This window comes from Xenopus tropicalis, chromosome 9 (assembly GCF_000004195.4).
Source record: "Xenopus tropicalis strain Nigerian chromosome 9, UCB_Xtro_10.0, whole genome shotgun sequence".
Taxonomy (NCBI): domain Eukaryota; kingdom Metazoa; phylum Chordata; class Amphibia; order Anura; family Pipidae; genus Xenopus; species Xenopus tropicalis.
Window position 1 is genome coordinate 31,058,189 of NC_030685.2, and position 27,790 is coordinate 31,085,978.

Below are 27,790 nucleotides of genomic sequence, written 5' to 3' on the forward strand. Positions count from 1 at the left end.
GTAGCATCTCAAGTCATGCTAGAGTGCTGTTAATATCATTTTAATCTAAACAATGTACAGATATGCAGTCCTGTATGAGCACAACATTTAAAGAGACAAGAAGCAAGATGCATGCTTATGCAATATATTTTATTAAATATATATATATTTGAATACTTTACAAATATAATTTTATAGACATGAATAGTTCATTAGCATATAGGTATCTAATAGCAGTTTATTTTTTTTATTTGGAGTGTAAAAAAATTTTCTTGGCTAATAAACTATAGTAACCACTGGATTTAGTGGTTGCATTAATACTTGGCAGAAACAAAGCAGTTTAATGACCAACTACATTAAAGTGTTTTCCTACAACAGCAGTTAACAATCACAACACATTATCCTTCATTACAGCAGGAAAGATTCAGTTCTGCTGTAGTGATAACCACAGATGCTCTCTGAATAGGCACTAAGTGGATAAATACATGTATACAGATCAGTTGTTTATATACTTATAAAAATAACACAAACTTGCTCAGTTTTTATATATGTATTTAGTATTAATGTCTTGCATGCTGCAATAGCATTTAGAAGTTCCAGTTTTCAATACTGTTAGCAAATAAAGGAATACACCAAAGATATATCAGATTAGGGCAAGAAAACATGCCCAGTGATTAAGGAAAACAAAACTGCTGCTCTGAAGTCTAACAGCCAGACAGACAAAAACAGCCTTCTAACACTAATGACACATGGCGCAGTTAAAGAAAATACATTCCTTTTCTCACTAAATTCATTTTTGGACAACTGTAGCCAGTTGGGTGAAATTTCCACCAGGTGGCACTGTTGTTTCAATTTGATTACATTATCAGTGTTAAATGTGTTTTTGCTGGGCAAAATTAAAATGGTGCTGCATGAATTGTTATATGTAGCATCACAATATTATGACAAGCTTAGTATTGGTCATTTTCAGTCACTCAGGCCAAGTAACTAGTGTTTATAGACAAAATAACATTTTATGAGACACCATTGATCCAGTACATTTTACTTTCTAGTATTTTGTTTTTAGAGCTGTCCAACGTTACAAACGTACATTTGGCTTTTACCATTCATGAAGGTAGAACAACACAATTTCCCACAGTCCATCCGTAATGCACTTGGACAGGACAATGATGAGACACCAAAAAAGGAATTTTCCCTAAAAGGTAGCTGCACAAAACTACCAGACATAAGGCAGACAACACTGGGTACCTCAAAGACTGATATATGAGTCAGTATGGCCTTTATACTATGTGATCATTGTTAGTATGTAAATCTAAAGGCATGTGATGGTAAGCAAATTTCAGTGTAGTCCTAGGGGCACATTTACTAAGACACGAATTCGAATCCGATTGGAAAACGAACATTTTGCGACTTTTTCGTATTTTTTGCGATTTTTTTTCGGCGGCTACGAAAAACTCGCGTTTTTCGCGCAAATCGTATTGGTAACGAAAAAGTCGCAACAATTTTCCGAAAAAATCGCCAAATACCGATCATTACGAAAAAAACGCAATCGGACGCATTCGGCCGGTTCGTGAGTAAGTAAATGGGCCCCCTAGTGTTGCCCTATGTAAAAGAGAAAAGAATGGAAAATACTGTACTGGTACAAATACTTGGATAACTACTGCCAGATACGCAATTGTAGCTCAGTCTAGTAACATAATTACTCCTCATAATTAAGTAAATAACTAAGTTTTAGGTCAGTAATGTTATAGCAGCGATTTCTCAGAAAAAATTTACTAAACTACACCTCAATAAAACACAATACTTAAGGGAACTTAGCCATTAAGAAATTCTTAACAAAAAATTCAAGACTCATACTTCTAATCAGTGATTTGATTACAAGCAATAATAAAAGCAATAACAAAAGCTGGAATGTTTAGACCTGTGCTCCCCTATGCACAGTATTGCATTGATCCTGGGAAATTTTGGAATGATTACTTCCCAAGGTCTCGGAACACCACAGCTAGATATAAGATACTGTCAACTGACCTAGTTAGGGTTTACAAGGGATAATCAGATCCCCACAGCACTCAAGCACTTGTGCAGCCAAGATACAGATAATCAGGAAAAGGCAGCAGAAAGCACAAGAGCTGGCATTTTGTAAAGAAAAAGAAAGAGAAAAACTGCTGTGTGCAAACCCGGGCATGCAAGCTTTTATGGCATACACTGAGAAGTTCACATCACGACTGTATGATGATACTTAGTATCAAGTAATTTTGAGCATATAAAGCAATATATTTTGGCTTTAATATGGCAAAAAAATGATTTATTCCATCAGTAAATTCCATAGCGGCTGTTTAAAGTGTTCCAGAAAATGATCAGCCAGTTTCCCTCCAGCATAAAGAAGATTCTTGCAATGCCCCATGATATGCCCAGCCATTACTGACTGCTCTAGCGAGGGAAGAAATTTCTTTCATCTGGAGAGAGAGGTGGAGTAGGTAGGGTGGAGGTTCCAACAAACAGGCAGTTCAGTTTTGGTTTCAGTTCATTCCAAACTTGGTTCATCTAGTAGAAGAACAGGGCATTTCAATACTACACATTCTTAAAAGGCATCAAGCACACATACTGATACAATCTAAGCAGGCATCTATTGGTGCTGCATCCTGATAACCTGCTGGCCATGACAGTTTCAGTGGCAAAGCTGGATCTAACTTTAACCATCTGAGGTTTTTCTTAAATAGGCAGTCAAATATGCAGAAATGATTGGTTTAGTGATCATCACAATGTGGATGAATTGTGTTAATGCATGAAGCTATTACAGGTATTGGATCAGTTATCTGGAAACCTGTTATTCAGAAATCTCCAAATTTGAATTAAATAATTTACATTTTCTGTTATAATAAAAAAGTAGAGTAGTTTTTATGCAATCGAATGCTACGATCCCAAGCCTCGAGGGTTCAAAAATCTGCCCTTGTTTTTTGTTTGTACTAATAACTAACGAAGAATCTTTAATGGGCTTATTTATCAGTTTTCCAGTTTATGAATTAGAGTTTGTCTTTCTAAATTGAATGAACTCGCCTATTGAATGCTTGCTTAATTATTAATAAGGAAAACGCGTTAAAATAAAAACACCTCGAATTTTTTGAGTTTACAAACTCGAAAAAATTTGAGTTTTAAAAATATGGCTTGAATTTGCCTAGGTAGGACAACTCCCACTGGAAGGTCCTGGTGTATAAGCACAGCTATTTCTTCATGTATGGTTGCTTACCCTTTCAAGCTACAGGTTTGGGGCTTTTGCACCTGGACCACTCATCGACAGCGGTGAGTTCCTTGCCTGGCAAGTTTTTGTTTTGACTTCATATTAACCTATGTTTGAAGCTTGTGACTGACCCGGGGTTATATATACACCTGGGTGACAACTATTCCTAGGTACGTTTGTTCTAGGCTAATGCATTAACTTTAGGTAGCTAGTGTTTAACAGTTATAATTTAAAGTTTAGTTTATTACTTTGGGTTGTCCTTTTTTCTTTTTTGTTATCTGAGGACAACCCCCATTGACTTCTACAGAAACTGGCAATCTTTTAGATGGCCAAGTTTTACATTTGAGTTTTTGCACTTAATAAATACCAGACATTCAAGTTTTTGAAACATTATTTGAATAGAATAGTGAAAAAGAAAAAAAAGAAAAAAAAGAAAAGCTGCACAGCACAGTTTATTTTATACATTAACTAAGGCATTTGTTCAACATACAAAAATGTATATTTATAAAATTATGATTAAGAGAAGGTTTCCACTGGGCATTCCTATAGACAAAGATAAAAAATGTAGGGGTTTAGGGTACTTACCTCTTTGTGGCCCTGGATCTGTGAATTCACAAAAGCTCCGAGTATGTGTGAAGTCATGGGCAGGTAAATATGGATGAGTTGGGTTTCTTGGTGCAGACAATACAAGGAAAAGTAATTCCTGAGCTCCATTACTATGATAGCATTCTCTTGCTAAAACAGGAAGCACAATATATAAATGGTACATCTGAATATGAATAGATGCAAGTAATTCAGAGTAGTTTAGTTCAAAGAAGCACATCTATCCTGATTGTCCCTAGAGCTGATACATTGCTGTAACACTGTTCAAATCTAAAAGGGCAGAACTTTGGCTCATTGCCTTACTGGAAATTTGGCATTCTATGATGGTGCCATACCAAAAAGCACTGAGCTCTTACTTATATCCCATTCTGTTATTGTTTACACAGCGCTATCCTATCCCACAGCACTAAACTGTAGGGATACAAACACAAGACACAACACTTAACGACAAAAACATCTTACAGATACATATTGTAGAGTTTGCATAGTGGTAACGTCAATAGGTGAAGGCCTCTACTTATTTCACATCGGGTCTACTTATTTCACTTCCAGTGACCTCAAAGAAGATGCTTATTTTTGAATTCCTGGCTTGAAGGCATAAAAACCTAAAACAATGCCAAACAAAGCCTTCTGTAGGCTGCCAGGCCACACGGGGGCTCCCAAATAGTCAGTTATAGCTCATAGCTTTTTTGGCACCCCCGGAATTTTTTTTATGCTTGCACTGCTTCCCAATACTTTTTCTATTTGAATGTGGCTCATGGGTATAAAAGGTTAGGGACCCATGATCTAAGGTCTCATTTAGGTAACACACTAGGGTTGGTTTCAATTTGAGTCAATTAACCTTGGCATGTGGGAATGAACTTTAGTAGCCTGGGGTAATCCCATGCAGACACAGGGAAATCAAACAAACTCCTTACCGATAGTACAAAGGTTTAGGATTAAACTTTTTACAAGCTCTGTAACACAGAAGTGACAACCACAGAACCACCATGCTGCAGGTATGCCTCAAATCCATATCCACTACCAGTATTACTACAAAGGTTTAACATCAGGAGTCTAAATGTGCTTGGGGCTCAACCACCACACACACACACATCAGAGAATCTTTTTAAAGAAAAGCTTTATGTGTAACCAATTCACCCACCTCTACAATACGGGACTCCAGTTGTTCAACAGATTCAGCCTCTTTGCTTTGCACTGTTGCACTCATCATTTGCTTCTTCATAAGGCTGTACTTGTGCAGGGCCTTCTGGTGCTTGTGCAATACTCCTTTCTCATGCCTCTCACACAAATCCTTAACAGCACAGGATGACAGAAAAAGATTTTAAGCAGAAAAGTGATGAGCGCAAAATAAACATGTTACAAAACACATAAATACACTCATAACAGACATGGGGGCCGATTCACTAAAGGTCGCATAGTTTTTTGCCTTAAAAAGTGTTTGTTAATTAAGTAAGGATTCAAAGTAATTTTGCATTCGTTATTACTCATATCGCATGTGCAAAAATCTCAACTATCGCAAAGCGTTATGTCCATCGCATTGCGACAATTATCTAATAGAAATAGTGCTAACGGATAATTCACAGACATATTTTATGCGTTAAAAGCATTAAATGTAGTGATAATTACTGTGAAACTTAACACCTCCCAGGAGTAGGCGTTACTAAACAACACTGCAGCTGGTGATTGTCTGTGGTGACAAGATGGAGTTTGTAGTTGGATTCTTTCTGGAATCTGAAGAAGAGAATCAAGTATGTGTTGGCCCTAGAGTGATGCATCCTCCAGTTTTCAGGGAAATGGTAATTTTCAAAACGGTAGTTTTCAGAAACTACCAGTTACGTGCGTAATAGCGTGTGCTACTATTGCATACTATGAAATAACACATACATATATTGCATGCATTAAAGTATCACTTAAAAATATGTCATTGCAAGATAAATAACAGCAATAAAATCGCTTCTTAATTCAGACAAGTGTCCTTTTTGTGAACCAATCGTTAATTCTCAAAAAGAAGTGATTATATTTTTAGAGCATGCTAAAAAATAACACTCGTTTTTCGGCCTTTAGAGAATCGGCCCCATAGCCTTCTAAAAGTCACTTACTTTGTAAGACTGAAGAAGGTCTAAGAACAGGTTTAATTTCTCTACCACGTCAATTTCTTCCAATTTTCCCTGGAAAATAAAAGGTGGGGGAAAAATATCAGGAAAAAACAATTCTAAATCACTTACTAAGATTAACTAAGTAAATTGCAGACCTTTAGAAATGGTTGAGCAGGATCTGTCCTCATGTAACAGTGTGCTTATACTGGGAGCTTAACGTTATTCTTGACATGCATCTATGAAACTTAAAAGGCTTCATTTGGCCCCTGATCTTTTGATCTGACTGCAATGATAAAATGTCTGTTTCCTTAGTTACACCAAGTTTGGCTCTTAGAGGTTAGCAAATTTTACACTTAGTGCAAAATTACTTTTGTGGTAATTAACATGGATGGAAGTCTCTACAATTTGGATTATATGCTCGCCATAGAATATGATCCAGTGGCTTATAGCACTAGTAGCAGGAAGCCATTTGAGGCTAGTGGCTCAATAAGAAGCTAGATAATACCCACTGTGTGACTACATATAGACATCCCAGGATTGACTGATGAACATAAACAGGCACGAACACAATGAGTTGAGTTCTACCTAAAATAATTTAAACATAAGCTGTACCTGATGAGCCGCCTTGTCAGCAAGCAGAGCAAACTCTACAGATAAGCCTTTCAGTGCCTGCTTCAGAGTGCTCCAGGTGCTCTGGGTGACAGCAGCCCAAGAAGGAAGTGGAGTGGCATCAGAACCTAAAGCACTTATCAGACACATTAAAAAAAAAGCCTGATAAATATCAAGAAACATCTTAAAACTCATTATCTAGAGTCAACTAATAAATAGGTTAAAGTCTTGCAAAGCATACCTAAATCTAGGCTCACTGCCTTGTGTAAACTTCATTTTAAATCTTCCAGTAAAAAGGCACCCACTGTAAGGTATGAGCATCACAAATACATAATGCAACTGTAAAACTTTGGCATCCCCAGTCTAGTAATATTTGTAGAAAGAGACATTTTTGTAGGTCACAGTGGGCTGAGGGTGGTGTGATCCTTCCATAGACTATTTATATAGGAGTATAAATGAAATTAATACTCACAGAAGGATTATGCCATCCCCAGTGCTTTATCAGAAAGGTCTATGTAAGCCATGAAAACTCACAGAAAAGAGTCCTCTATCAAAAGAAGCACATAATTTCTTTTCTTCTTTTGTATACACATATTCTTTGGTATCAAGACTTCCTTCTGTCAGAAAAATCCTTCAGGGCAAGGCACAAGGATGCCGAGTCTGTTCTACACTCCCCTCCCTTCTGCTCTCTCCCCCTCTCCTCTCTTCTGTAATCTGAGCTACCAGCAACCAAAGCTGCAGCACAGAAGTTACTAAGACCAAGATAAAATGGCAGCTGCTGTTGTGGCTAATCTATTGGCAATAAAATACCAAAATGCTTTTCCTTCTCCTTTAAGGTTAAGTGCCAGAATAATGAAACCATATATTCTCACCCACCCTTGAATATATTTTTGAAGTATATTTTCCCTCTTGCCTCTTCTATCCTACAATGTGTGGGTATTTCCTTTATGCCAAGCAGGTTGTGTCTACTTTCTGTGTCACTGGTTGTGCCTCTCTTCCATGGTGTGCATATGTTTACTTTCTTTGTGTTTTAAGTGTGCACATGCATCTTTCCACTACTTCATCAAATGTGTTAAATGATGGGGCCTGGTGGCACAGCAAGGCTGCAAGTTTTTATGTATGTTGTAATTGGAACTGAGTTGGCAGATAAAAAAAGCAGGGTGACAGTTTTTTTTGTATCTGCTATTAAATCATTTTAAATGTCATTTTAACAGGTATACAGGGGTTATGAACCACTTAGCAGTAGGCCAGGCAGAAAACAAAAGCCCCACTGCTCTTCAGTAGCAGCAATGGTAGTGCAGGTCCCCTGCATGTCTGAAAAAGCACATTATTATATAACAGACCACATTTCACCTGTACCTTAATTCTTTTCCAAAGCTTAGGAGATCTGTAGCATTATCTATAGCCCGTGCCGCCATTCTTTCTGCCCGATCTCGCAGTTTGTAAAAGCTGTTGAAGAGGTTTCTGATCAGTTCTCTGCTGGCAGCAAATTGGATCTGGATATCCGCTGGGAGGAAATCCTGACAACATAGGAGAAAAGGGTAAGAAAGCCTGAAATAGTATGACTAGCATAATACTTGACTTTCTACTCATAAGCTCTATCTTCTACTCATAATTTTTGAAACTCTGGCACTGAAGTGTTTGTAACTCATGCTACAACTGTTATGTATGTAGATACAGAAGCAGCTGGAGTTTTGTTTTAATAGAACTCTTTAAAGATAGCACAGTGCTTTCTTAAAGGAACAGTAACACTAAAAAATGAAAGAGCTTTAAAGTAATAAAAATATAATGCACTGTTGCCCTGCACTGGTAAAACTTGTGTGTTTGCTACAGTAACACTACTATAATTTATATAATAAGCTGCTGTGTAGCCCCGGGGGCAGCCATTCAAGCTGGAAAAAAGGAGAAAAGGCACAGGTTACATAGCAGATAACAGATAAGCTCTGTAGAATACAATAGTGTTTTATCTGTTATCTGCTATGTGCCTGTGCCTTTTCTCCTTTGAATGGCTGCCTCCATGGCTACATAGCAGCTTATTTATATAAATTATAGTAGACTTTCTGAAGTAAACACACAACTTTTACCAGTGCAGGGCAGCAGCACATTATATTTTAGTTACTTTTATACACTTTCATTTTTTGGTATTACTGTTCCTTTAACTTGCTTAATTCAAGTTTTATTGTTCTCCCTTGTTTTCCATCTTAAAACATGGTTAACCAACCTTTCCTCTAGGGTCTCCTTTTTCTTTTCCCATTTAAATTTGGGCATCATGAGCACAATATAATCAAACTAAAATTTACTGCCATATCTTGCTGTTCGAACCAACTAAACATGCAACCAGAATGTTATTGACATAACAGTTGCTATTTACCTGTTATGACACACAAAATGAGAAAAGCTAAATGAATAAATAAATCCCTTGCTCACTGTTAGCAGAAAATATACTATCTACATCCATGTAAAACACAAAGCCCTCAGCTGTCCATTTTCATGCAGCAGGCACAGGAGCATAGTGGCAAAGTAGGCATATGGTGGTAGTGTATAAAATATGCATAATTAAATATCAGGTATGCTATGAGAAAAAAAAAATATATATTATATATATATTATATATATATATATATATATATATATATAACAGAGCGGAGAGCACACCAAAAAATATTAGCGATACCTGGGTGCCAGAGCTAAGAAATCTTGTGAGTGCCGACACTGTCTACCTCTATATATATATATATATATATATATATATATATATATATATATATATATATATATATATATATATATATATATATATATATATATATATATATATATATATATATATATATATATATATATATATATATATATATATATATATATAAAATTTGAAAAAGATGCAGCACACGGGTTACTTGCAAAAAAAGTGTATTAAAAAGAATCACATCACATATGCGACGTTTCGGACAAACTACATGCCCTTTATCAAGCCTGTAAATTTACAGGCTTGATAAAGGGCATGTAGTTTGTCCGAAACGTCGCATATGTGATGTGATTCTTTTTAATACACTTTTTTTGCAAGTAACCCGTGTGCTGCATCTTTTTCAAATTTTGTATGGTGGAGGGACGTAGCGGCGTCCTGAAGTTGCGGAGCACCGGGGTTCGCATTATGGATGAGTGCGGTGACAGTATTATATAAGTTTATATATATATATATACACACACACAAATATATGCACACACACATGCACACGTTTTACTGAAAGCCATGGACCAATACATACTTTAGCCTGTGCAGAGAATTTACAGATCAGGTATTCATCTCCCACTCCACGAACTGACTCCCGCATTTTATTCTGTACATCCTGAAAGATAAGCATGAAATAATAAAAAAAACACAAGTCTGACTTAATTTTATATACCAATAATCCTGGTCTAATTGCCAAAATACCTGGCCACTGTATGAAAGAAATATATTGACAAGGAGATCATCCCAAAAAGATGGGTGTCTGGCTACCAAATTGATAAACCGCGTCAGAGCTCGCCGGCGTGCTTCTATGAACTCCCGGTCAGCTGCAAAAAAAAAAAACTCTTGTAATATTTTGTTATTATGTTAATATCTATATATTAAATGGAAATGGCAAACTTTTGCACACTTCATATCGTTACTTAACATTCTGTTAAAGGAGAAGGAAAGCTAAGTCACTTGGGGGTGCCAAAATGTTAGGCACCCCCAAGTGACTTAAATCGCTTACCTTGTACCCCGGGCTGGTGCCCCTGTTAGGAGAAAACAGCACCAGCCCGGGGTAGCTGCAGCGAGCCTTCCTCCTTCCGTCTTCGCGTTGCCGGCGAAATCCGTGGGCCGGCGCATGTGCAGTAGAGTGAAAAGCCGACTTCTATGTTTAAGTTCGGCTTTTTCACTCTACTGCGCATGCGCGCACAGCGAATACGGAAGAGGAAGCGCTCGCAGCTACCCCGGGCTGGTGCTGTTCGCTCCGTACAGGGGCACCAGCCCGGGGTAAAAAGTATGCAATTTAAGTCACTTGGGGGTGCCTAACATTTTGGCACCCCCAAGTGACTTAACCTTTCCTTCTCCTTTAAATTGGTCACAGCTTAGCAAGGCAGAAGGAGCTATTCAAATCTAGTTTTATATTGTGTATTTCTTCTAAGAATCTTGGATTTCTTTAATAACAGAAATATGCAGAACATCAATCAGACATGCTTGAAAAAATGAAATACAAGTACTTGGAAAAGGGGAAAAACAAAATTATGGGATAAAAGTATTCCTGTAATGGAGTTTCTGCAAATAATCACATTAAAAAATGAATGAACTTAGCAAGTAAAGGAAGATATTAAAAAGTGTACTGCGAGTAATAAAAGCCCTGTGATCCTCAGAATGAGCTGTCGAAGAATTACACTTCCTTGGCACAAAGCATTAGAAATGATGCAGTTATTTCTGTACTGTTTTTTTCTTTCTTTCTGTAATTTGTAGCACTTACAGGTCTCTCTGCTCTCGCTTCAGCTCTGATCAAAAGGAGGGAGAAACTCATTGACAGTTTCATCGTGCCTTTCCCGCACAAAGCCAGCTTCATACTCTAATACATTTCTTTTCAACAAGAATAAAAATAGCTTACACCCTTCTCGACTCTCCAGAGAAAACACAAATCTGCACGGTTTTTGAAGACATATAAATTCAGGCGCTGCTTTGAAAATTATATTTAGATTAGGCTTGACTTTCTCTTAGCTTGTGTTTTTTTTTAATGCACAAAGATTGTTCTTCATAAATCTCAGCTTTTATTCTTATTTGTCGAACAGAGATATATGCATTTCTTTGTTGTTTAACATTACAGGTATGGGAAATAATTCTAATTCTAATTTTTTTTTTCTCTGTAATAATAAAACAGTACCTTTTACTTGATCCCAACTAAGATATAATTAATCTTTATTGGAGGCAAAACAAGTCTATTGGGTTTATTCAATATTTAAATGATTTTTAGCAGACTTAAAGGAGAAAGAAAGGTAAAAACTAAGTAAGCTTTATCAGAAAGGTCTATGTAAATACAGCCATTAGCATTCACAGAAACACTGCACTGACTTCTCTGAAAAAAGATTAGTTGTGTCTGTAATTCCTGGGCCAGAGACACGCAGCTTTCTGTTCTCTGCTCTTTCCTGCTCCCCCTCCCTCAAGAATGCTAAGAACTCACTCTCCCCCTTAGGAATGTGGATCTGAGCCAATCAGCAGGAAGCTGATTCATAGTCTTACTAACCGAGCATGTTCAGTTTGGTCTGTATGTCTGTGCAGGAATGTGGCATTATGGGAACTTTCTTTACACAGCTCAGCGTTTTTTCTTTCTGTTTGGCTTCAGATCTTCTGAACAGGGGAAATATGGGGAGACTTAAGGGCACTATTGAGAGAACTGAAGGTATGCCTGCAGTTTGAGATTAACTCTTTACTAGCCTTTCCTTCTCCTTAAAAGATATGGAGATCCAAATTATGGAAAGATCCCTTATCCAGAAAACCCCAGGTCCCAAGCATTCTGGATAACAGGTCCCATACCTGTATTAACATAATTGTGTTTAATTATTATTTTACACAATAAATGTTTGTATCTTATTAAATGCACTTTAACCCTTTCCCATGCTCTTTACAAGGGCTTTAATGGTCACCTTTATGGCTGATGATGTAGACAGAATTTAAGCTACTGGCAGGCAAAAGTTAAAAAGCCTCCGTTTTGCACCTGTGTTTGTTTATTAAATACAGATGCCTTCCTGGTACTATTTAGGCTGTATCTAGGCTAATCATATACAGTTGAGCTCCAAACATCTCCGGACACGACATGCTGCTAAAACCAGGTCTTTATTGTTCCATCTAAAAACTAGACGCCTGACATGTTTCGTGCGCGAACGCACTTACTCATAGGCATACATATACAACAGTAGGAGGGTTTAAATAGTGTCATAAGCAATTAAACATGCAAATTAAGACATCAATACATACACCAGTGAATTTAATACCCATACTATCTCTTTTTTAGATTTGAAACTGGTTGCTAGGGGCACTGTGGTGGAAACCACAACCTTTCGTAAAGCTTGTGCTGGTAATTCTTTGCTAAGGGCAGATTCTTGCCATCCAGCACATATGTTTAGGGGCATCCCTGTGGGACAGTTTCAGCGTTTACGGAGAAATTGCAGCACAGAGAGTGCCTTTTTGGAGCAGGCTGTCATACTGCGAGATCGATTTCTTGATCGTGGGTATAGCATGAGGTCACTGTCCTCAGCCTTTATTAAGGCCTTACGGATGGAGAGATCAGACTTACTCACTGATAGGAAAGGTCAACATCATGGCAGAGTTGGAAGGGGTTATGTTTCTCCTACTTTTGTAACTTCGTTTTCTAATCAGTTCTATAAGATTAAACGTATAGTTTCTAATTTAATTCCTGTTCTCTATAATGATCCTGACTTGGCATTGGTATTACAAGGTGGTTACAATATTGTTGCAAAAAAAGCTCCCACATTGGGTAATATACTTTCACCAACTCTGTGGCGGTCCCGGCCTTTGAGAGCGACATGGCTTACAGTAAAGGGTACATATCGCTGTGGAGCACGCAGATGTGTTACTTGTTCACATATCAGGCAATCCACTACCTTTAGTAGTTCAGTGTCTGGGACAGTATTTAACATGCATTTTTATGCCAACTGTAATACGCGATATGTTGTGTATCTTCTAACCTGTTCAAGATGTAGCATTCAATATGTTGGCTGTACAACACGCTCCCTTAAGAGCAGGATGAGGGAACATATTAGACATATAGCTGCTAGAAGTAGCAACAGTCCCGTGGCTAGACACTTTTTACAATGTTGCCAATCTGATGTATCGTTTTTGCACATTCAAGTCATAGATAAAATTCTTCCTGATGCAAGGCGCAGTGACTTATATGCTAGGCTCTTACGTTCTGAAGTCATATGGATATTTACTCTTGATACACGATATCCTAATGGCCTCAATTCTATTTTTGACATTAGCTGCTATGTTTGAATTTATGAGTCTATTTATTTGTACATAAAAGAATTTCTAACATTTAATGTTGCCATTCATGTATTAAATTAATATTATTTACTTTTTACTATATTTATTGATATTGATGTATTGAACAGTTTACTTGGATTGATTGGATGTATTCTACATATGCATTTTACAAAAAAAGTCTTTTTTAAATGATTGGCCTTGTTAATATAGCCTACAGTTTTGATTTATACAGGTTCCAGATTCCACTATGTGTGCTTTTTTACTGATGGGGGTGTATGTATTGATGTCTTAATTTGCATGTTTAATTGCTTATGACACTATTTAAACCCTCCTACTGTTGTATATGTATGCCTATGAGTAAGTGCGTTCGCGCACGAAACATGTCAGGCGTCTAGTTTTTAGATGGAACAATAAAGACCTGGTTTTAGCAGCATGTCGTGTCCGGAGATGTTTGGAGCTCAACTGTATATGATATAACTTCTCCCTTCAGCTACGGGTTCGGGGCCCTGAGCACCCGGACCAACTGTGGACTCTGGTGAGCTTTTTCTGATTCTGCATTAATTACAAATTTCCATTGGGGCCCCCTAGAGTTTTTTCACAACTGCGCTAGGTCTGGGGTGTTCACACCCAGACCTTTATATTTATTTGGTACGGGTTTTGATTTGTTTGGGGCTTCAATTTGTCATTCGTTTACATTTACTTTGTTATAAATACTATTTAGAGTAGAGGCTTTATTATTTGTATCTAGGCTAAGCCGCCTCTAAGGGACAGCAATCTCCCTTCAATGAAACAACTCACTCTTAGCTTGGTTTCTGGGGCAATGCTGGTTACTGTGGGTCAACAGTCCTAAACCTTTCACTTGCTTCTTAGCCTAAACCCAATTTAATGGAGCCTACTATCCAAGTCCTGCACTTATATCATCCCCCACCTCACTAAACTTGAAAATAAAATGAACATAACTCCCCACAGCCTTGTATGCTACTGAGGGAGTGACTTGAGCCTGTTAATGGGCTTTCTTGAATACAACCTAACCAAGTGCATATCACTGGAGGAACTTTATAGGAATGCTATTTTTCATATCCCATTATAGGTTAAATTAGTCACAAATTAAACACAGCAGCCAGTTAACAAATTCTGTCAGACCCTATGCATTCTGCAACTCAGATGTAGGACATCCTGTTTTTTCCAAGTGAATTTCCTCACTCTTGATTACTCAGTATGTGCATAAGTGAGGGGGGGGGGTCAAACAGACTATTTGGTATGTAGGGAAACTGGTTGAGTTGAACTCCTCCTGGTTCATACCTCTGGTTGCAGCATACAAATCAGATTTCAGCAAAAACATGGTTTTGCCTTTTTAATGACAAGATAGTATCTGACACGCATTCATTTTACAGATAAAGGGCAGACAATGAGGAAACATGTGGAAAGCAGAAACAGATGGAACCTAGAAAGATTCCCTTCTGATTTTAAACAGGTGAAGAAGATTCACATGAGAAAAACTCTACAGCATTTATTGCAACTTTAAAAAACACAAATAATATGTGACTATAGGAGAAATTTTGGCAACCCAGCAAAACAAATGACCCACACTAAATATGGCTGCAGGCAGGAACAAGAGATGGAACTACCATTGGGGCAATAGATGCAGCTGTGGCTCATCCATTTTTAAACTGCACTCACTGATTATCAATATATATAGGACATTAAGACATTCTGTGTATTATGCTAACTCCCGTTTAAGCAAAACAGGGATTGTTTGTCCATAGATTGCAATATACTTGAAATAACTTTAGTCCTAACTCACTTTTATCCGATTCATTAAAGAAATACGGACACCAGAAATAATTTTTTTTTTTTACATTGGACATAAAATTGTCTTTGCATGCTATTTATAATTGTGCCTATAAAGTATTTGCCAGATTCTTTTACATTCCCTATCTGATCCCCCATGTTGCTCTATGTGGGGGCTGCCACATTTGTGCAGCAGGAATCTGTTAGCATTAGAAGCTATAACTGACAAGTTGAGAAGGGACAGTCAGGTTGGCAAAACAGTCAGGTTTAAGAACTTTGACTGACAATTACTAACATAAGCTGCCCTATCAGCATTAAACGATCAACATGACCTATAGATAACGTATTACGTAGATTCATATTTTAAAAAGTAGTTTTTCCATGTCACTTTAAGAATTCTACTGCTTCACTATACATTTAACAAAGGGACGGAGTTACCTGCAACTTACTACCCCCACCCAATGGTTTAAAAAATTTTTTTTGCTAAACTTATTTTTCAGAAAACATATAAAAAGGGGTCCACAAATATGTTTTACTACCCTGTGAACAACACACAGCTCATGCATGGGCTTCTGTCCTGTCATGCATGTTGAAGATTGTGACATCCGCAGAGATGTATTTTTGTCATGCACCTGAGAAAGGGTTAGCTGACTGCCTATGGAATGTGTGGTTACTCCTTGCCACTACTATTATGTCCCTGCAGTCAGCTGTTTGGGGTCCAGCTAGGACACAAAAACAAGCAGCAGAACAAGTTGTCACTGATAAACATTTACAGTATTTGTGTGTGAAATAGATGATCTCGCTAAAGGTTTACGCCACAGTTTTCCTGTGCTGCCTAGTAACGTTTAGTGTCACTGGCTGCTCCGTCAGTGCGGTGTTCACAGACACAAGAATAAGGTCTTGCAGAATTTCACATTTATTATAAAAATTATACATTTGGTAGTTGTAGAGTCAACAGTGGGAATGCAGTAGGGCAAGGGTTCCACCTGGGTCCTAAAATAATCCATCTTGCATTTTGTGCCAGGGCAGCAATCACCTACCTCCAAGCACCCTTTTTGGTGGCAACGAGGGAACTGTGCGGTATGGGTATTTCTGCAAAAGCATCTCTTGGAACACCACAAAGTCATTGTATCTTCTGTACACGGCTGATTTGAAGCGCTGCAGTCCCAGATGTAAAAACAAACAGTGAATATGTATTTCAAATTAATTGATAAAAAATAAAACAGTAAACCAAAAGGCAGGATATACTGGTGTAGTAATAGTATTATAGGGGATTTTCACCAATTCACTATTAGCATGCTAGAGGCAGATGAGTTATTCAGTGTTTTAGTCTATGCCTCTAGAGATTAAATTTCAAACTGTTCTCTAGTTACTAAGGCCTCACTTAATAAGTAACTTTAATTTTCTTTAAATACAGAATAAAGGTAATCCAATGGACCTGAACTGAATTAATTAAACAAAACAACAATTCCTGCCTTAGAATCTGCCAAGCAAAACTGACCCCCACCACCCATCATTTAAATGTCAAGTTACAGAGATGAAGAAGACAAGGGTATATCATTTAAAATCCATACAAATAAATACAAAAACATAAACTGCAGCAAAAGATGTTCTTAGAATGTGTCTGCCTTCAGTTATCCTAAAAAGATTTTTTTAAAGTAGAATTTCCCTTTACCCTACTCCAGCCTAGGGCAACAATTGCTGTCATTAATCTTGCATACTGTATTCAGTTATTAACATATGTAACAAGTAACATTTACAGTCTTCACCACCATATGACCACAAGATTAGGTCAGATGACTAGCACATAACAGATTATTTTTTATATATATATATATATATATATATATAGATGCTTGGAGGAAGGTACCGCTCACGCAGGTCTTAGGTTCAATTTTGTAAATTTTATTAAAGAGGCAAGAGAACTGACGTTTCGGCTGCAACACCAGCCTTTGTCAAAGTTACAAATACAAGTGAGAAAAAACCTTATAAACAGTGTTTGGCGGGAACACCAACGGACAATAACGTGAACGTGTGGGACACCCCCCCAAAAATGCAAATGTGATGACATCAGACAATACATGTACACAATCAACCCCAAACTCACGAAATACAACAAATAATATAGTAAAGAGATCAAAATAAACAAAACAGAAAGTGATAATGTGGATTGTCAAGAATAAAGAAAACAATGTAACTTAATATAAAAAAGGGAACATAGTCATAAAAAGAGCGAGATAAACCTGTGTGCCTACATGGTAGGATATGGGTAAGTGATTTGGTACCGCTAATCATAACCGGGTACTGGTCCCTTTTTAGGCATTATTATATACATACTTACCAGCCCGGCTGATTTTTATTTCTGAGAGTCGTTTGCACGAACACAATGTATTATAAGGTAATGCAACGATGTCTGAATGAAAGTAATTTATTACAACTGCAACAGTAACTTTTTACACGGGAGAAAATACTACACCTGAAAACAATTTATTGATACTTAATATCCATTGGACAACATTCTCCTACGACATCTCACCATTCAACATGTGCAACAGTAGCAATAGCCATCCCAGCAGTTATAACAGCGCAGCGGTTGAAAGATTGATGCTCTTAATGGTCCGGAGGAAAGCTACAGACACCTCCGATCCGACAGGACAACCGAAGTTGGTGATTGATTCTCCTAGATAAGTACAGGGATCCTTGCTATAAATCTTTGTTTGAACACGGGAGTTTCCGGCACTTCTGAGCCGATACGTTTGCTGCTGGAAGGTGACGGAGTGGCCTGACGGATTCCTCACATACTTGGATAAAAAAGAAAGTGAGATTCTTTTTCTGTCACCAATACTGTCCCCTGGGGCGTTGTCATGTGCCCCTAAAATAATTAGTACGTATATAACCTGGGTGACCCGACCATGAGTACCAAATTGCTTTGGGCTCTGACAGTGGTCCCGATAAGTATGTGGACTGACATAATTTAGATAGTAAATTTTGGTGCTTTATACATTATATATATTGGTTATATGCTTTAGCTTCGTTTTCTATGAGCCTTTTTTTCCTTCCGACAGCTTGTGGCTATGGCATAGCAAGCTCTAATGTTCGGGAGATTTATTTGTCTTTATTTTAATAATAACGCCTAAAAAGGGACCAGTACCCGGTTATGATTAGCGCTACCAAATCACTTACCCTTATCCTACCATGTAGGCACACAGGTTTATCTCGCTCTTTTTATGACTATGTTCCCTTTTTTATATTAAGTTACATTGTTTTCTTTATTCTTGACAATCCACATTATCACTTTCTGTTTCGTTTATTTTGATCTCTTTACTATATTATTTGTTGTATTTCGTGAGTTTGGGGTTGATTGTGTACATGTATTGTCTGATGTCATCACATTTGCATTTTTGGGGGGGTGTCCCACACGTTCACGTTATTGTCCGTTGGTGTTCCCGCCAAACACTGTTTATAAGGTTTTTTCTCACTTGTATTTGTAACTTTGACAAAGGCTGGTGTTGCAGCCGAAACGTCAGTTCTCTTGCCTCTTTAATAAAATTTACAAAATTGAACCTAAGACCTGCGTGAGCGGTACCTTCCTCCAAGCATCTGTGTACATACTAGTGGGACTGCACCCAGGCACATTTATTCGCTTTACACGTGAGTGCCGGCTTCTACTGCATAATATATATATATATATATATATATATATATATATATATATATTAATTATATACTGGGGGTTTCAATCTTGTAGGTTAATAGGATATACACATGCTGTGAATTGTCTTAAACCTTTCTAATAATTTTTACTCAGTTTTTAGCAGTGGTTTTTGAACTTTCTGAGCAAATAATTATTTACACCAAATGTCACCCTAACTTGCCTTCAGGGCCCCTGCTCTTGCCAAACCATTGGTCTGGGTAACCCTAGAGAGGCCTGCACATAAAGGCTCTTAACTGTTATTTCTGTAAATACAGGCAAAGATGTTTTAAAAGTCATAGGTCTGGTAAGTTGTATAGCAACCCAAAGTTTCACTTTATAGGGGAAAGTTATCTAAACTATTCCTTCAATGTCATAGACAGTTAATGAATAATGTTACTGCTCTTTATTATTGTATGTGTAGTTTAATTTTTAATTATTTAAAGCTTCTACCCAACAGCAATCACACCTGACTTGACACTTCATACTCCACGTGCTTCAGGAACAAGCCTTTCTTCTCTGGTATCAGCTCTACTTGCACAGTATCACGACCCAGAATCTCTTGCAATGTATATGGTAATATCAGTTGGTTTCCTTGTGCTGACTGCATGGTGTGATGCTCTTTCAGCTAACTCCAAGGCAAATCTGAAAGATAAATAAATAAAAGATGATTGGTTATGAAACAATTGCTTGTAATTCATTTGCAACAACAACAGAAAGTTGCACCATGGAAGCTACAGCAAGCAGATATTTAACTGCAGGTAAAGGAAATACAGAGACAATATTTGATCACACTTCTGCCTTGAGCATCTAAGACCTAAGGCTAAAGGCACACAAGGTATCTTTATCACTGGCATATTTTAGCTGGTTGCGAAGCATCCAAAACATACCATATCACTTTCCATTACCCATAATAATGGGAAGTGGTTAGGGCAATAGATAGCTGTATACAATAAATATACAGATTTGGCATGTTAAACATTTTCCACACCCTCTGTTGCTCATTTAAGGGATGTATTAAGTGATTTTATGCAGCCCAAAATGCTATGTTAGGCTGTTTTATATGCTTTAATGCAGAATCTTTGAGTTTGTTAAAAATGTTGTTTTTAAAGGGCCCAATACAGGCCCATATGGCAGTACTCTAGAGGTGGCCATACACGAGCTATCACAGCTCAGACCAATTGGTCCACAGTCTGAAGAGGCGGCTGTAAGAGAAGCCATGCACACGTTTGCCCAACTTTGTACTTTTCCATTTGTTTGGGCCTACCACCTGAAATACTGCAACTGCAGGAAGTTCAGCTTCTACTGACTTCCATTAAACCAACCAAGAGAAATTTTGTGTCAGTACTGATCAACCAGGATCCCAAGGTTATTGGTCTAACATACCCAAATAATCAAGAAGTACGGATCAATAACGTCTATGTATCCCAATAAATTTTGCAGCACTGTACAACTGAACTGCATCTCTATGGTTATGTCAATACATAACCATAGAAAACCTATATGTCTTAAAGGCAAATTAGGTGATTTGGTTCTGTCACCATGGCATTTTGAGGTCAGAGATATACAGTGTAAAGCCTTCTGAAAACATACCACATCCTATACATATAGCACTGCCTTAAAACAAAAAATAAAAGGTTTTAATCTTTTATAAATGGAATTATGGTTAAGGACATGCAAATCACTTATTATTGTCCCCGTGGCCAGCTATGCCTCCATAAACATTGGTCTAATAGACCAATATAGCATAATAATTCAAAGACATTTCCAAACTTGCAGACAGCCTGTTTTGGTCTTGTTAGTTCTCAGTGCAAGATTTAAAAATACAAAGTATAAAGTGGAGGGGTGTCCAAATCACCCTTCTATTAACTTTTAAAAGTAATCGCCTTAAAGAGCCAGATGTTTACCTGCTGGAACACACCTGCAGGACACATGTATGAATGTAATAAAGTAGTCGTTCCTACGTTGCCCAAAAGTAGAGATTATTATCCTTTATTTATATAGCTATAGTTATACTTATGTAAGTGAGGTGTACAAGTCACGAGATAGCATTTAGCAAAACTAGGTGCACCAGGGAATGCATATAATTTCAGTAATGGCTGTGTATGTATATATGTAACTGTCTGCAACAGAAATGCACTCATCAATTCCAAAAAAATCTGCCCACTTGGTGCCTGTGCCACTACTAAAACATATTCATATGTCCTGACATACGGTATACACCAAAGCCCATGCGATATTAAACAGCCATTCAACAATGCAATAAAAGATTTCCTCTAATCTGTCTATCCCTTTATTAGTGAAGCAGAAAAAAATGAAATATTAATAGGGAAATATGCAAATTAAGATGGGGAGCTTAAAAGAACTACACTTCCTATTACATGAATTGCTCATCGGCTTTAAACCTAACAATGGATTCATTTGGGACTGTAATACATATAGAGGCCTACTTAACATGCTTGTGTAAAATTTTTGCACTAGAAAAACAGCATTATTTTTCAGTTGGTCTTAATTTTTTTTTTAATTATATTATAATACAAAAAGCACAAAAAAATAAAAAAAAACAGACCCAATTGCTAATATAAAAGTAAACTGTATCACCCTAACTAGCTGTCAGGTTGATTCCCCAATCCACTGAGTTGCCTTTAATCCTAAATGAGTAAACACTAATTTAAGAAAAAGTAATTAGGGGTTTTCAAGGTTAAGGTTGGGGATTGCCCTGTGACAGAAGAACGCTGGTTAACAGGAAAGTACCACCTTTCAATAGCGAAACTTAATAGGAAATTTGAATACATTTAGAGGAAGTTAACCTAAAATAAACTTTTACTAGACTGTAGAAAAATGCATTGCAAGCACCTTTGCAACTGGCATTCACTTGTGCTTTAGGGCTCTGGCACACAGGGAGATTAGTCGCCCGCGACAAAACTCCCTGTTCGCGGGCGACTAATCTCCCTGAGTTGCCGCCAGTTGCCATCCCACCGGCGACAATGTAAGTCGCCGGTGGGATGGCACACGCGGCGGCGCGATTTCGGGAATACCGTGAAAAAGCCTTGCGAAACAACTTCGACGATTTCCCGAAATCGCGCCGCCGCTCCCCATAGATCCTATCCGTTCTCTGTCCGAGTTTGAAATGAAGAGTGGGCGTGTACTAACGGTCCCTGCCAGAAGCACAGTAGGAGGGGGAGAGCCAATCACAGCCCTGCAGTCACACAAGCACAGACAGGCTTCAGTTCCCTATCAGGTCAGCCTAGCTGCTGATTGGTTCCTATCCTACAGCGCAGGGTACGGAGGGCCGCCGGCCCCCCTGCACATCCAGAGAATTCAGCCAGCAGGAAGTGGAACAGATGGGCGGGGCTAGTGGGGTTTTGGTGGAATTTCTCAATAAATCAGTCAGAAACACAACTTTTTAAGCACAATCCTTCTATATCTAGAGGAGTATAATTCACTGGTACATTCTTAATTTTTATAGGATATATCTCCTTTAAAAATGAATATCGGCCACCATAATGACAGCTTCTACACTGTCCCTCAGCAGGGCTACTTACCATCACCTTTACACCAGGGAGTAATGTAACAAATAAGGTTTATGACAGCTAACCCATAGCAACCAATCTGCAGATAAAGGAATTAAAGAGTCACCTGTTTAAAAGTTAAAGTCTGACTGGTTGTTATGGGTTACTAGACCTGCATGTTTCAGGAAGCCTATTTGCCAGCTGTACGTATGGGAATTTTCTATCCTGATTTGCTGTCACGTGAAATTGCTGGCCCTGGGAATGTGCCAGTTTTTCTCCAAAACAGCAAACAGCACATAAAACTCCCACACATCAAATAACTTCATAACTCCGTCTACACGGTTATAACCAGGGTGGCATTTGGACCCATATGCCCCTTGCTGTCGAGGAGTCATGTGACGCACACTAAAGCGTCCCTGGAAGTATTTTGCAATTCCTCTGCTAAGTTGGCACAGTATAGCCACCCTGCAGTGTCACTGAGAGGAGACTGTCACTATATACGCACCGTTGTGCTCGTCTGCTCCACACAGCGTCGCTCTGTTTGTCCCCTTGTCCCGCTTCTCAGCATCTCTAGCAGTCGCAACACGAACGCAGTTCCCTGCCTGGCAGGCGGCAATAACACATCCCAAACCTGGTGCGCTCAAAGGGGCAGGCCAGGAAGGAAGCAGCGGAGAGGAGCTCAAAAGAGGAGGGTCGGTGATTGGTTGAGGAGCCAAAGTGGGCGGGGCAACACAGCTTCCGTTTAAGGGATAGCTAGCAAATATCCAAACCCAAATAAATGAAGGAGCGGAATATGGAGGGACGGAAGATTATAGTGTGGGAAAGAGGAGGGCTACGGCTACGTGTGCCGTGTCTGTAATGTACAAGCCAATGTTACACAGTTTAGAGCAGGGATCCCCAACCTTTATTACTCAGGAGCCACAGTCAAATGTAAAAAGACTTGGGGAGCAACACAAGCACCATAAAAGTTCATGGAGGAGCCAAATAAGGGCTAAGATCAGGGGCGCTTCTGCCATTAGGCGAGTTGAGAAACTCGCCTCAGGCGGCAGAAGCGCCCCAGTTACCAGGGCGGCAAAAAGCCGCTCCTGGTAACTTTAAGAGCCGAATTTCCGTCTCTTCTAGTGCAGAGAGCGCAATTGCGCTCTCTGAACTAGCGATCTCACCGCCCCCGGACCCGCTCCTGCGCTCAGAAGGTAAGCGCGGGGGGGGGGGGGGGGGGCGGCATCCAGGAGCTGCCTCAGGCGGCGATATGTCCAGAATCGCCCCTGGCTAAGATTGGCTATTAGGCAGCCTCTATGCACACTATCAGCTTACAGGAGGCTTTATTTGGTAGTAAATCTTGTTTGTATTCAACCAAAACTTGCCCCCAAGTCAGGAATTCAAAAATAACTCCCTGGTTTGGGGGCACTGGGAGCAACACCCAAGGGGTTGGGGAGTAACATGTTGCCCCTGAGCCACTGGTTGGGGATCACTGGTTTAGAGGGACGTGGGGAATATGCAGATTTGCTTTTGGTAAATTTCTGTGGGCTTATTTGCCGTAACAGTAAACAGTACCGTGGCTTTTAGGGCTCGAACAAATAAAGTGCCTTTTCCCTATTTGTTAAGAGGTGCTACTACTACTTATTAAGTGTGTGTGTTTTATATTTTTATTCTGCATTAAAGAAGTGTAAAAATTGGTGTAGAAAACTTTTTCCTCCGAGTTTTCCTTTGTTGTTTAGTCATCATTCATTTAGAAATTATTTAGCTTTTTGTTCAGCACCTCTCCAGGTTAAAATTGTAAACAGCTATCCTGTCACTAAAGCTGGCCATACATGCACCAATATAATGTTACGAAACATAGTTTCATAAGATTTTCAAACTGTGTTTGGGCTCCAAATTATCGTCCCAATAATTTTTCGATGGCTATCGTTTGTTTAGCTCAAAATCTGCGCATGTATTGTGTATCTGACAATATCCTTGGAGGACCTTCAATAAGTGGCCTAATTTGGTCGCGCTGGGTCCCCCTGTAAACAAATCTTATAAGGGGGTCTGGCACGAACAGTTCCCCCTCTCCTGACCCCTCTGTGTCCCACCTCCTGGGCAGCAAGGCGCTGTGCATTTCCAGGAAGCCACTTTTGTATGACGTGTCTGCCAACAATTTCATGTTGAGAATATCCTTATTTTTTGGGCTTTATCCTACAATTTCAATCTGAATGTTAGTTTTAGATAGTTTAATTTAAACGTATGCTCAATATCCGAATGTTCGTCGGAAGAAAACCAAAATCTGAACGTGCATGGCCAGTTTAAGGTCCAGTGTACCTTAGCAATAAGGCTGTGGGTGGAATGAGAGACTAGAAGATAAATATGGGAAGGCCTGAATATATACATAAGTAAGGATAAAATGTTATTTTTGATTAGAGAGCAATATATTTTTGCCTGCAGGGGTCAGTGATCCCTTCACCATTTAAAATCTGGAAATTTTAAGAATTTAAAAAACTATAACAAATAAAAAAAGACCCTATGAATAGGCCACTGTATAACATTGTATAACATACTAAAAGTGAATTTAACTGTAACCTACCCACAATGTTGCAAAAAGCCAGCTGATTAACTGTCCTGTGAAGAAGTATGACCAGCGTTGCAGCAAATTGAGTTTTGGCTGGAGCAGGAGTGCTGACTTCTGCTGCATTGTTTCAAGAGTCAGAACCAGCAGCACAAAACGGACTGACAAAAACTGCTTGCAGCTTAACTATTTAATTTTTTAATTGATGTATATTGGAAAGCTGCTTAGAATTATGTTTGTGCAAACAAATAAATGGCATTTCCTTTTCAGAAAAGGGAGGATATCCTCAGTGATATGTCTAAAATGTGGAATTGGGTGAGAAATTGAAATGAATATCCTTGTAGAACAGAGTAAAGTTATAAGAACAAACAAGGAACATACTGAGTTCAAGGTCCTCAATGTCAATATGACTATGTTTATATCAGGACACGTCAGATTTACGTCAGGACACAGAGAATCAAAAGAAAAAGCAGGTATTAAAAAAAAAAAAAAAAATCCCAGTCAGATTAGGAGAACAAGAGTTACACACTAGATTTAAGGCACTGAATCATCATTTAAGCATCACAAGTGGTTCTTCACAATGAGGGCAATGAGGTTGTGGAATGCCCTGCCAGGTGATGTTGCAATGGCAGATTCTATTCATGCCTTAAAGGAGAAGCAAAGTTTGCCTACCTTATACCCTAGGTTGGTACTTTTTGTTAGAAGAAAGAAGAAGATCGCTCTCTTGCAGCTACCCCCTCCTAACAGGAGCACCAGCCCAGGGTATAAGGTAAACAATTACAATCACTGGGGGGTACCATTTTGCTACTCCCCCCCAGTGATTGTACCTTTCCTTCTCCTTTAAAGAGAGGATGGATGATTCCCTGGACAAGCTTAAATGGATGCTGTCATTATTTTTATGGTGTACTTAATTACACCGTTTACATGTGTATGTTTTTTTTTTAGTTGTAATGTTGGTGTGTAGGCACCATCTTAGTGCATTGAGTCTGAGCTTTCAGAAGGAGCCAGCGCTACACATTAGAATGCTTTCAGGTACCCTATTGTTTCTCATACTCCCATGTAACTGGAGGAGTCCCAAGCCGGACTTGAATTTCTTACTATTGAGTGCTATTCTGATATCTACTGGGAGCTGCTATCTTGCTACCTTTCCATTGTTCTACTGATCGGCTGCTGGGAGGGGGTGATAACATTCCATCTCAGCAGTAAAGTTTGACTGAAGTTTATTAGAGCACATGGTTGTGGCACCCTGGGAAATGGAGAATATGGCTAGCCCCATGTAAAATTTCAAAACTAAATATAAAAAAAATCTGTTGCATTTTTGAAAAACAGATTTCAATGCAGGATTTTGCAGGAGAAGCTCTATTATCTGATGTGTTTTGAAAAAAACATCTTTTCCCATGACAGTATTTAATATACAAGCATATAGTGATGTTAAGATCTACCGTTAGCTTAGTATTGGTATGTGTAGATATTTTTTATATATGTGAGTATATTGATAAGTTTGTATGTGTATATATGCACTGGGGGTTATTTGGAAGGTATAGACTTTTGTCTTTTTTCAACCTAAATTAACTAGTATAACTAGTTTAAAGGGGACCTGTTTCCCAGACATAAAAAAGTTGTATAACAAAAGTCGTTTTCAAATGAAACCCAAAATCTTTTTTTAGATTACAACATCCATACCTATTATAAAGGTATTTAAATATCTTAGCTGTTAATCACATTTTGTCTATGCCTCAGGTACAGAGGCAGGGCAGGAAATTACTATAACTTTCTATTCAGCGCTTCCTAGATGTCACTGCACTGCTCACATTTCCCATCCCTCCTCACATTCTATAATTGTGTAAAATGGACATGGGCATCAAGGCCCCCATTCTGAATTTGGGATGATGCAAAGCTTGTCTTAATAATAGTGTCCACAAAATGGTGCCTGCCTGTTTGCTGTGATTGTGAATTCTAAGAAGGAGACACGATTTATATACCTTGCATACAGAAAATAAATGAGATGGCGTAAATAACATAATATTGCATTTAACATTTATTTTTGCTATATAGAAAATATATATTTTTTTAAATGGATAATCAGCTTAGTAACCACAGACGTGCCATTATAATGAATGTAGAATGCCCAATGAGTGTTCCTTTAACGCCAGATTTTCCAGCAAAATGAATGCAGAAATAAACAGATTGAAAATATTCTCTGACCTAAACAAGCAGAATACCAGCACCAAAGTTCTTCTTTCTTTCTCCTTTCAGGCTGCTTGTCTCTCTGCCCAGTTCAAGTTAAAAATCGGCATCTACAGTGGAATGCATAGCCATCTTGGATATTTCTCTCGACAAGCAGGTAGCTGTTGTTTTTGTACTGGTGTTGTGGTACCTATCTAGAATCAACAGCACTGCTGTGGAGGATAGGCCTTCTTATGTGCTAATGCTTTTTCAGGGGATCAGAGGTCTGCAACAATTGGGAAATGCTTCATTCAGATGTTATTGCAGTTCAAAGGGCTGGTAGTGAACACTTGGACAAATTCTTGTTTAAAGGACATGTCAACCCCTTAGATGAAAATTTAGTATAGTAAAAGGCTGAACAGTACCTTATTATAGCTGTGGCTCTGAGTGCTGAATTATTGAGCAGTCTTGTGCTCCATGGCTATCAGTGTACAGAAACCGCTGCCTACAGACAGTCCGCAGTCCCCCTCCCCTTGGAAACTCTTTTG

The 27,790-nt window shown here is 38.5% G+C and overlaps 1 protein-coding gene across 2 annotated transcripts; it reads right to left on the minus strand.

Annotated features, from left to right (window-relative positions):
• Positions 1–514: 514 nt before the first annotated feature.
• snx8 (sorting nexin 8) lies at positions 515–27,790 on the minus strand. Of its 2 annotated transcripts, none has more exons than XM_031892834.1 (11): positions 27,668–27,790; positions 19,492–19,667; positions 16,372–16,489; positions 9,965–10,086; positions 9,798–9,878; positions 7,888–8,048; positions 6,532–6,664; positions 5,923–5,991; positions 4,965–5,114; positions 3,803–3,952; positions 515–2,523 (listed from the first exon to the last, which is right to left on the minus strand). In XM_031892834.1, exons 2-11 carry the CDS (start codon positions 19,630–19,632, stop codon positions 2,410–2,412), a joined length of 1,239 nt encoding a protein of 412 aa, XP_031748694.1. In that variant the 5' UTR covers positions 19,633–19,667; positions 27,668–27,790; the 3' UTR covers positions 515–2,409. The 2 variants fall into 2 exon arrangements, with proteins under 2 accessions (XP_031748694.1, XP_031748693.1); XM_031892833.1 differs by lacking the exon at positions 27,668–27,790 and adding an exon at positions 23,040–23,211.

What these genes read in the sequence shown, in the direction of transcription:
- snx8 (XM_031892834.1), bottom strand. Translation starts at nt 19,632, where the DNA reads ATGCAGTCAGCACAAGGAAACCAACTGATATTACCATATACATTGCAA. An exon ending in CTGACAAGGCGGCTCATCAG is followed by an intron (nt 5,992 to 6,531) that starts GTACAGCTTATG and finishes TTTATTTTCCAG; the next exon opens with GGAAAATTGGAAGAAATTGA. An exon ending in AGATCCAGGGCCACAAAGAG is followed by an intron (nt 2,524 to 3,802) that starts GTAAGTACCCTA and finishes TTCTTCTACTAG; the next exon opens with ATGAACCAAGTTTGGAATGA.